The sequence below is a fragment of the Thalassophryne amazonica genome, chromosome 20 (assembly GCF_902500255.1).
Source record: "Thalassophryne amazonica chromosome 20, fThaAma1.1, whole genome shotgun sequence".
Lineage (NCBI taxonomy): Eukaryota > Metazoa > Chordata > Actinopteri > Batrachoidiformes > Batrachoididae > Thalassophryne > Thalassophryne amazonica.
The window spans coordinates 34,126,440-34,138,122 of record NC_047122.1 but is presented as its reverse complement, the minus strand read 5'-3'; the positions used below and the strand labels follow the sequence as shown (position 1 = coordinate 34,138,122).

The following is an 11,683-nucleotide window of genomic DNA, read 5'->3' as shown; positions in this document are numbered from 1 at the left end:
AAGGTGAAACTGTCACTCAGTAGCCATTGTTTCTACTGGGTGATAGATGCGCCAGACTGACTCATGAGACCATGTTTGGACAGTGAAAGAATGAACATATTAATGGTGACACAGGTGCTGCTTCTGAAAGGTGGAAAGAAAAAAAAGAGAGGTGACAGCAGCCTACAAAACATATAAAATACAGGGTGAACACAAAAACACTCCTTGGTTTCAAATATTTATAATATCAAAAGTCACATGAATAATTTTACAATTTTGAAGAAGAATCTGCAAAAGAGAAAAAATTTGATGAGTTTCTGCAACTGTAGATACCAAAATTGTAAAATTATTCATGTGACTTTTGATATTAGAAATAGTTGAAACCAAGGAGTGTTTTTGTGTTCACCCTGTATTTCACTTTGTTACACAGAAATGCATTATAAAGACTTTCAAGCATATTTTTAATTGGCCATAAACATCAATGAGATTACTCAGAATAATAATCCAAGATGCTGCATGTGGAATTATATCATGGCAAGAAAATTAAGTCAGTAAAATAAACAGAGTAAAATAAACTCTGCATGAGTACATTTGGAAACACTACAAATTGTGCAAATTTGATATCTCTCTTAAACCAGCTCTCATAGTATAAATCAAAGTTAAGCAAGTTGATCAACTTGATTTAACACCATGAGAGAGTTGATTTAGGCAGCACGGTGGCTTAGTGGTTAGCACTGTTGCCTCACAGCAAGAAGGTCAAGAGATCACTTCTCACCTGTGTTCTTGCTGTGTGGAGTTTGCATGTTCTCCCCGTGTTTGTGTGAGTTCTCTCTGGGTGCCCCGGCTTCCTCCAACATCCAAAAACATGCATATTAGGTGAATTTGAAACTTCACATTGACCGTAGCAATATGTTTGTCTGTCTATATGTGGCCCCGCGACTGACTGGCGCCCTGTACAGGATGTTCAGGGTTTATTAAAAATAAAAATAAAATAAAATCACATGTACATAAGTATTCACAGCCTTTGACATGTGCATCCAGTTTCCACCGATCATCCTTGAGATGTTTCTACATCTTATTTGGAGTCCAAATGGGGTGAATTCAATTGATTGAACATGATCTAGAAAGACACACACCTGTCTACTTATAAGGTCCCACAGCTGACAGTGCATATCAGAGCACAAACCAAGCATGAAGTCAAAGGAATTGTCAGACAGGATTGCCTCGAGTTACAAATCTGGGAAAGGTACAGAAAAATTTATGCTGCTTTGAAGGTCCCAATGAGCACAGTGGCCTCCATCATCTATAAATGGAAGAAGTTCAGATCCACCTTTCTAGAGCTGGCTACCCATCTAAACTGAGCGATCGGGGTAGAAGGGCGTTAATGATAGAGGTGACCAAGAACCCGATAGTCACTCTGTCAGAACTCCAGCGTTCCTCTGTGGAGAGAGGAGAACCTTCCAGAAGGACAACCATCTCTAGGACATCCCAGCCAGAGCCCAGACCTGAATCTGATTGAACATCTCTGGAGAGATCTGAAAATGGCTGTGCACCGACATTCCCCATCCAACCTGATGGAGCTTGAGAGGAGCTGCAAAGAGGAATGGGCAAAACTGCCCAAAGATAGGTGCGCCAAGCTTGGAGCATCATACTCAAGAAGACTTGAGGCTGTAATTGCTGCCAAAGGTGCACAACTAAGTATTGAGCAAAAGGTGTGAATACTTATGTACACGTGATTTGTTTGGTTTTTATTTTAAATAAATTTGCAAGAATTACAATTAAAAACTTTTTTCATGTTGTCATTGTCCTTATGGGGTGTTGGGGAGTAGAATTTTGAGGACAAAATGAATTTTCTCCATTTTGGAATAAGACTGTAACATAAAATGTGGAAAAAGTGAAGCGCTGTGAATACTTTCCAGATGCACCGTATCTTCATATTGATTGGGCACATTTTAAGCAACTGCTTGGCCACCACGCTGCCCATCGCAGTCTGTCTCTGCAAAATTTACAGTTTGTTCGGCAGAATTTAAACTGAACAGCAAACACATTTTTATGCATCATTAAACATATAAATGCCTAAAACGTAAAATTCAAGAGACCAACTCCACTTTCTTTTGCTGTTATGTCATAATTATTGCAAGTTCACCTTCAGCTGTTTAGGCTGAATTTTAGCATATTTAAGATGTATTAAACTGGTGAAATCATAAAACTAATTACAGTTATGACTGGTTACATTAAAATTATAAAACTGTGATAAAGTTGAAAAACAATCTTGACAAGTACCAGTTTAAATTATTGTAAATCAAATTCACATTTCAAATGGTCAGATCTCAATTTTTCACTGAAGTCAGGATCATTGTTATCAGAACACAGACAGAAATTTTAAAACAAGGATTTAAATGTGAAATCATAAGACACTTGAATTTTTTGCCCACAACAAACAAATACATCAAAAAGTGATAAATAAAAGTGATAAATGCACATAATGAGGATAAATTTGCTGAAAGTTCATTAACTCTAATGCTCAAGATAAATAGAAATGTTTTTTTGTTTTTTTTTTTGCATATTTAATGCAAAAAAATGCAAACCCGCATTGCCTGTTACACCTGTTCAGACTTGTTGTAGGGAATTCTCTTATCACATGCACGATGGAAATAAGGAGCCCACACTGCTCTTATCTAAACAAAGCAGCTTGAAATGAGCTCATCAGTTTTCCAAAGAGGCCACAGCTGCTTGTTTTAGTTGATGTAGCAAAAATTAAACTGACGTCAAGTTGTCCAATATTAAATGTAACATCCTGGTTTTATTTATATAAGATACTCAGCTCTTTGGAGGCCAACAGGCATTTGAACAATGCGTGTCAACACAAAGTCTGATATTATCTGTGGACCAAGAAGAACCGGTTGTTCCTGTGACACCTGCAGACCTCTGGAATGACTAAACCAAACCCCAGAGGCACAGAATCCATCACCTTCTTCACCCGTTTGACCAAAACAGACATTTATTTATGATTAAAACACACAACCACAAAGACGTGTCTGTCACTCGGCTTTAATGAGTAGTGGTCAGCAGATACATCTACAGTTTGGACCAAACTGATAGCTGAGGATCTGCAAGGACAGTTTACAAAATGACCATATTGTGATTTAATCCCCTTCTATTAGCACAAGCACACATGCATGTATGCACCCATGCATGCACAAAAAAAAACAAAAAAAAAAAACCAATCAAAACTAGAATGGAAAAACTTACTTGCCCCACAGCTTTATAATAACTGATTAAACAAGTACAGATAAGTATCTTGTGTGTCACCAAGAAAAAAAAAGTAAAGCACTATTTGAAATGATAAATATAAAAAAGCATAAATTTTGAAATGAAAAGAAAATTTCAAAATGCAAACAGAAGGTTCAAATTCCACCCTGTTCATTTACTGCAAATACAGTTATTACTCCAAGTAGTACATAAACAGCAGAAGCAATCATATAGCGTTAGATGCAACAATTTATGCACCTATATCATGTGCCGAAAACAATGTGGTGAAATGCATGTTATTTACAGTGCCTAGAAATTGTACTCGCTCCCAGGGACTTGACACACTTTTCGTTTATGACATCATGGGTGTATTTAAACAGCTAATTCAACAATGATGCTCTCTCGTGTCAAAAGGAGAGCCAATCTGTATAAGACAAAACACTTTGCAAAAGTAGCTAAACTGTCACTTTTACAGCTAGTTTGCAGCAAACAAATCAGGAACAGATACACAATGAAATTTCCAAGTAACTGAATGCCCCCACTCCCTCAAAAAGAGTCAAGTCTGCCGGAGCAGATCATCTTATGTGAAAAGGTGTTTGAAACCTAAGATGGAATCTGACAAGTCATGAGAGGTCTCGGGTGTTATTCCTCATCGTTTTATGTAACTAAAGTCCAGGAGAACATCTTTGATGCAAACTGCCTTTAAACAAGGGAAATTTATTCGAATTATATTTAGTTGAATGGACACAGGGTATGCAAGTATTATTTTTTATTCCATGAAAGATAACAGTCAAGATTTGTTTTCACTTTGAGATTAAACTGATTTTTTTTTTTTGTAAATTATTGTATATTAAATTATATTATAAATTATTTTATATTAAAAAACATGATTAAAACAAAATTAAAAATAAGAATAAAACCAAATAAAAGTGTAAGGGATGACTAATTTTATAGGTATTGCAGCTTTTGACAGGCCTTTACCACTCAGTCTAGTGAAAATAATGAAAATTATCATTAATGACCAAGCATACATTTTAAATAAATTTTCTTAATTGCATCAGTGTTATTATTGAGTCAAACTCCAGGAATACTGTTTTATTTTGACTAAGTAAATGTGTTGCAGTGATGAGAGGGACACAATCACCTCGACATTAAAGCTAAAACATACAGAAACAATGCAAATCAAACATATCAAATTTAAAGCTGTGATTTAAGACATATGCAGTGTGTGTATGAAATCAGAGTGTGTTGCACCCAAACGCCGACCGTAAATATGAGACCTGCGCGAAAAAAAAAAAAACATACATACCATGACCGCCCGAGAAAACCTTTTAAATTAAACCTCACAGTGCTCCCACGCACATACTATGTAGGAATGTCGTGTATGTGTGTTTTGAGAAAATTTGCCATTTCACTTGTCACACACAGACATGAGCCAAAAACACGGCAGCGACAGCAGCAAGGGCCAGCGGCAGCCCGGACACCCCGGGGTGACCAGGTGCAGCGTTACAGAGGTCTGTGTTGCAGCACGTCTTGGTCATAGAGTAGATCGTTGTGTTGGAGTCGGAGGGAAAATTCATTTCTGTGGTCTTGTTGCACTCTGCCTCTTTTAGACAGCCTTTCATTATGATGCTCACAACACCAGCTGTGGAGATGCAACAAACACAATTGGTCAGGTTTCACAAACTGCAATCTTGTAGAATGAGCATCTACCAGTGCAAACAATTGAGGGCAGAATTGGGACAAAAATATCATCAGCAGAGTCTGAAATTTTGAAGAGTCAAGTTTGATCTTTATTTTTAAAAAAAATTTTTATGTAAAGCTGCAGTGTGTAGGATTTAGTGTCATCTCATGGTCAGCTTGTAGACTGCATTATGACATTGCTGGTTTCAATTGTGCTACCTGTCACATTTGTTCTTCACTGGTAATGGGGGGATTCATGCTCCCTTGTCTTCTCTTATGAAGTATGAGCCTGCATTTCCCCCAAAAAATGCTGTTTCTCAGAATTGTTAGCCAGCACTAGTAAGCAACCACCAATTCCTCTGATTTTCAATCTTCCGGTTGCACTGCAACATGTGATGTGTACTAAGTATATTCTTTTTGAGCCACTGTATCAACATGATTGTGCAAGATGTGTCCTGCACGAGGGCACCGGCTCCCATGTAAACATGAAGGACTCCTTCTAATCTTAAGAAGACACAATGATTTGTTGTTGCAGGTAATTAAACACTAATTCACAGATTATTACGAATGTTATATTCCATTTTTTCCATTCACTTTTTTATTGAAAAAGATGCATTCATTACAATCTGTTTAAACATACAAGATGAGTCCTTTTCTTGTTTTTACATTTTTGAATAAATGAACAAAACAACATTGTGGTTTTAACTGAGAATTACAGGTACTTTTTTTTTTTTTTTTTACATATACCAAAAGAACTATATCCAGTCATCTTATTACAGTTTTGGGAGATTGATACAGAGTTTCAATACCAGCAGGATTCAAACATTATATAAAATCACTTCTATATGGGGATATGAACCTGATCCACCACCTCCAAATATTATAAAATTTTTCTTTCTGGGTTCTTAAGGAAAATGTCAATTTTTCCAATTTAAATATTTCTAAAACAGTGTTAAACCAGTCTTCTGGTCTTGGGGGGGGGGGGGGGGGGGGTTAGATTTACTGGCTGCTAGAAGAGCCTGGAGCAGCCTCACATCCCCTCCTCCTTCAACAGTCGCAATCAAACCAAGATATAGGCCTATAAAATCATTATTAATTTGAATCGTAAAAACATCTTTCAGAGCCTTATGGATTCCAGACCAGGTGACCCTGAACCATCCCTTAGTTATGCTGCTATAGATTTAGACTGCTGGGGGGTTCCCATGATGCACTGAGTGTTTCTTTCTCTTTTTGCTCTGTATGCACCACTCTGCATTTAATCATTAGTGATCGATCTCTACTCCCCTCCACAGCATGTCTTTTTCCTGGTTCTCTCCCTCAGCCACCAACCAGTCCCAGCAGAAGACTGCCCCTCCCTGAGCCTGGTTCTGCTGGAGGTTTCTTCCTGTTAAAAGGGAGTTTTTCCTTCCCACTGTAGCCAAGTGCTTGCTCACAGGAGGTCGTTTTGACCGTTGGGGTTTTACATAATTATTGTATGGCCTTGCCTTACAATATAAAGCGCTTTGGGGCAACTGTTTGTTGTGATTTGGCGCTATATAAAAAAATTGATTGATTGAATTGACTGATTGATAAATAGGATTTATTACAGTAATGAATATGCATCATGTAAGGTTTATTTGGTAGGTTTGTATTAAAATTATCTAAAAAGTAAACGGGAATTAGTCATGTAATAAAATTACATAAATCTTAATAGTTAGGGTAAATATTTCTGTGAGTGTATATTTGGCATGTGGCTGCACCAATCAGCTTGGAGTAAAGGATTTCATCCTTCAGCTTTCCATCAGATCTACAAAGATGAACTAAATAAATAGCAAGAACAGGAGCCACCTTCAACAAGCAGAATATTTAGCTAACATTTCCAAAATGGTAAAGTTTTCAACTAATTTTGGTTAAATAGTGTTAGATAATTTGGAGGGGAAAAAACTGGACAGGGGTCATATTTCTCATTTTAATACCTCAGGCAAGACTTGCCACAAAAATAAAATTAAATAACACAATATCCCGAGTCATCACGGGCACCTTCCCAATCTCTCCAATTTTCCAAGGTGGATAAGATTTCAAACTGGGACTTTTTTGGATGCATATTTGCCAAAGTGAGAACGGCTTAAATGTTTGGTGTCAAAACATGCTTGCTGTTTTTGTTGTTGTCTTGATGTTTGTGTTCATCTGTGTCTTGCCCTCTTGTGTGTGTGTTGATATAGACATGTATATGTTTTATTATTGTTAATTTAATTTCTACTCTATATCATTTTTCATCTTTGCAGTTTGTAATATCATTACAAAAACAACTTTTCAACAACAGTGTTCACAAAAACAGAAAAACACAAGTTTGCTTTTCTAGAGCACTGACCCCCCCCCCCACCCCCCACCCTTTGCAGAAGGATGAATCTCAATACAATACCTCTGTAAAATAAAGCATAAAATGCACAGGCGTGGTTGTATAGAATATTAATTCTTTATAGATTCATTCTTTTACAAATGTGTGTTTCAGATAAGTGATGTCACAAAGGTCCTGGTGGACAGAAAAAAAAAAAAAAAAAAAAAAAAAAAAACAACTCCGTACCTGCTTTCCCTTCACCTTTGAAGCAAAGTTCTCCAGAGTCACATGTGATTTTGGTGGTCAAACACACGTCCTTAAAACCGATATGACAATTGTAGCATTTCAAGGCGTGACCTGAAATAGAGTCGGGGCGGGGTAACAAGTATGAGTGGAGATGAGGGAAAGAAGAATAACTGTAATTGAGTTTGCAGCGTAAGAAACAACAAATGGGTGACATTTGACTTACATGGTTTCACCTGTTTCAATCACTGATTTGTGTGGTTAAACTGGATTGTTAATTCAGTGGCGCTCACATGAAAAAAAAAAGAAACACTTCCAAAATGCATTGATCTTTACCAATCTGGAGTGAGAAATTGAATAAATGTAACAGCAAAAAAGATTTGTATGTTCCAAAATATTCTTCTATAAAGTTGTTTACAGTTCCTCCTATTTAATAGTTTTTGATAACGCATTAAAGGAACAAACTCCACAGGAGACACTTGTGTTGAAGATGGACTATTACAAAAAATACAAGTAAAACAAAAAAAAAAATAAAAAAATAAAAAAATGGCACAAAAGTAAGTAAAGATTAACATCTTGCCAAGAGGACTATGGGAGAAAAAAAAAAGTAAATAATCGCCGGTTATCAGGTTTTCAGTGTTGTAATGTAACGAAGTAGAAATACTTTGTTACTGTAGGTATCTGTACTTTACTTACATTATTTACATTTCTGGCAACTTTCACTTTTACTCCACTACATTTCCTCAGTAAAATGTATACTTTTACTCCGATACATTTCTCTTTCTCTCTTAACTACAGAGTCAAAGTAGAAGAAATTTGATTGGGCGATGCCTGTTTGCACAGGTGAAAGTGTAAGCCGGAGCGCAGCAGATACAGTCCTCTTCTGCACCAGAGCGCACTGTCTTTCACCTCTACAGCAGCAAGTGCCGTGTTAGACATAAAGCACATTTAAAAGACAAAAACTAAAATAAAAAAATATGACAGGTTAAATCTGTGCCTCCGCTGAGGAAGAGGAAGACTGTGGAGGGTGAAAGCCATCTGTGCTTTGGACACCAAATGCGCACATGCTGATGCACACACATATATACTGGAGTGCAGCGCATAATCAGAGTTAACACACACCAAGGGGAAAACCACCCACAAAACGAGCTGGTGTGTCTTTCATTTTAGTATTTATCTTATCTGAAATGTTTGCGGAGAAGCGCTGTGTAATAGTGGCTCCGCGTTTTGGATTCGAAAGTGCAAAGAGCGCTGTGTTTGGTTGCTTTGCAGTGGTTGGTGGTGGTGATGCTTGGAAAGTTTTTTTTTTAAACTTTTCCTTAAATTTGGCACAACTGTGTAGCTATAAATGACTGTTTCACAAGAGCCTGGCTGTTGTGTTTAACAGAGAAGTGTGTGTGTGGGTCTTCCAGGAAAAAGACCGTATGGTCTTCAGAAAAAGAACAGCACTCATCCCGACACCAACTATTCTGCCAGAGGCGGATCCAGCCTTTTATGGGGCTGAGGCCCCCACCTGGTTTCTCCAGACTGGCACACTGGCTTTCTTTTCTATCGCCATTTCACTTTCCACTCGTTTTGGATTTTACTTTTACATGAGAAATTTACTTTTGATACAGCAAATGTTAGATACTTTAAGGCTTTTACTCAAGTAATATTTTTAAAGGAGACTAACTTTTACCAAAGTAATGGTTTATGGTAAGATACTTGTACTTTATACAAGACTGCAGGTTTGTATCATCACCGCTGTAAGAATGAAAATGTTCCATCAGGACTTAGAAACAACTGAGATGAGGAGGAATTTCACATCATCTGATGTTCTTTTGACCTGTGAATGTGGAACTTTAAGATACTTCCTTCCTACTAACTGACACAAGCAATAACAAATGCATATCTCTCATAGTCACATTGATATTCCCATCATCTAAAAATGAAATATTTTTCCCCAAAATTTATCATTTTCATAAAAAGACAAATGTAATTGATGTGGGATCCAACAGACATGTACCGTGTAAGAGTTCTCAGCACCTTTCATGTGTACAAATCTTTTATACTTATAAATGAGTAATTGAAATGTAACAACTTTTCAACTTAAAAAAAATACATGGTTGGCTTAACAGGATTAAAACAACTCTTTATAGTAGTCTTCTCAATTTTATTTCGTTAATTTCATTGTACCTTGTGTATAATGACAAAAAGCATTCTATTCTATTTATATGAAAATTAAATGTTTTATATGAAAACTAGCCAATTTTCAGCAGTTTCCAGTCCACCTAACCTGCATGTCTTTGGATGTGCGAGGAAGCACCCGGAGGGAACCCTCGCAAACATGGTGAGAACATGTAAACTCCACACAGAAAGGCCACAGGTGGGAATCAATCTCTTGACCTTCTTGCTGCGAGGCAACAGTGCTAACCACTAACCCACCATGCTGCTGAAAATTGGCTAGTGAATATTTATTTCATTTTGTTGGGAAGAAGGATTTAAACTATCACTCTGGAGTTTTGAGAACAAAAATAGGTCAGTTGCACTGCAATTTGTTCCATTACGTGTCAAAATAAAGCAGGCTTTTATTTGGTATATTATTCAGTAACACTGTGCCTGCTTCTTCATTTGGCCTGGAGGGAGTGAAAAGAATTTGTTGAAATTGTCATCTGTATAATCACACTGTTTCATTATGACCACATTCATAATGACGGTTGTAACTTCATAACTGATTTGCTTCTTTAACAATATAGAAAAAACTTCTTTTTTTTTTAACATTTCCACTGGAGTTTTATTTAATTTTCTGTGGACCCTCTGATTAAGAATTTTTTTTTTAACTGAAATTAAAACCTTTGCTTAAAACCTTTGTATGGTATAACAAATGTTTTCATTAAAACCTGTCATGACTGATTCAGGTGCAAGTCAGTCACAGTCAGGATTACCGCCCTGCCCTGTGGTACTTGTGACGTAATGCTTTTATTTGAAAACTTGTACTTCAAGTTTCGACTTCAAGATGTCATGCCAAGGAGAACAATAGACTTAAAACTGATTCAATTAAAAGTCCAGAATATTTTATTACCGTTAATTTCACACACAAGTGAAGCCTGTATATGTTGCATATTATTTTAAAGATTTTATTTTTTTAATCTTCACTCAAATCAATAATTGAGCACTTTACTAAAATGTGATACTTTTGAGAAACACCGTGCATGCCAAGTCCTGCTGCTGAATGTGCACAGAGCAAACCTGTGTGACATGTCTGCAGACACGATACGGTTTGTCAACACAAGTGGTCAAGACAGAAATAAAGGTGGAGTCAGCGAGGGAGCACGAATGGATCGGCTGGAATAAATAAACAGTCTTTACAAATCGCTTAATTAAAATGCAGCTTATATCAGCAAAACTAGTCTGACGTGTATTACTGCAATACAACGCAAAAGTGTACCTGTCAATCACTAGAGCAGCGGCACTCTTATTACATGGGGGTGGGGGGATTTTAACAAGAGCAATTTGAGATTTCTGATGTCCACCAATCCAGATCTGGATAACCTCCCAAATTCAGCGGAGTCTTCCATGCCCTAATATCTATTTGTGGTGGAAATTTGGTGAGAATCCGTGAAGTAGTTTTGACATAATCCTTGAAAGACTGTATGAAGTGAAATCTTGATGCAAAATCCGGATCCGTTTCACCTCCCAAATTCAGTGCAGTCTTCCTTGGCCTAATATCTATCTGTGGTGAAAATTACATCAAAATCCGTGCAGTAGTTTTGACATAATCTTGCTAACAGGCAGACAAATAAATAAACAAACAGCAATTATTTTATTACGTCCTTGGCGGATGTAATAATGAGTTAAAATTTGTTACTGTAATCTATGCAATGTGTGTCAACCGGCTCCACAGCCACACAAATAAACCCATTTTGCCCACAGGCTGACCTTTGACCTACCACTTATGGTTACTGTTTTGAGGTGAAGGTGTCATGTGTGAGGTCACACAAACAACATGACATCGCAATATGACTCAACAGCAAAAATAAAGTTCAGGCCACAAAAGCCTCACCTCAAAGTGGAAAGATGCTTTTGTAACAGGTCAGGTCTGTCTGTCCATCTGCATCTCCACATCACAACACTGTTTCATATCAAGGTCATGGGTCAAAGATCAAGTCAGAGGTCAACTACTCCCTGAAGCAACACCTTCAAAACACAATGAGCAATTTCAATCAAAAT

At 37.1% G+C, this 11,683-nt stretch overlaps 1 protein-coding gene across 1 annotated transcript in view; it reads right to left on the bottom strand.

The window, feature by feature from the left end:
• Positions 1–4,054: 4,054 nt before the first annotated feature.
• The window catches only part of spaca4l (sperm acrosome associated 4 like), a 21,829-nt gene continuing 14,200 nt past the window's right edge, over positions 4,055–11,683 (bottom strand). Inside the window, exons 2-3 of the mRNA XM_034160136.1 lie at positions 7,478–7,588; positions 4,055–4,876 (exon numbers count right to left, since the gene is read on the bottom strand). Of these exons, the coding sequence (XP_034016027.1) occupies positions 4,650–4,876; positions 7,478–7,588 (338 nt within the window). The 3' untranslated portion in view covers positions 4,055–4,649. The remainder of the gene's footprint in view (positions 4,877–7,477; positions 7,589–11,683) is intronic.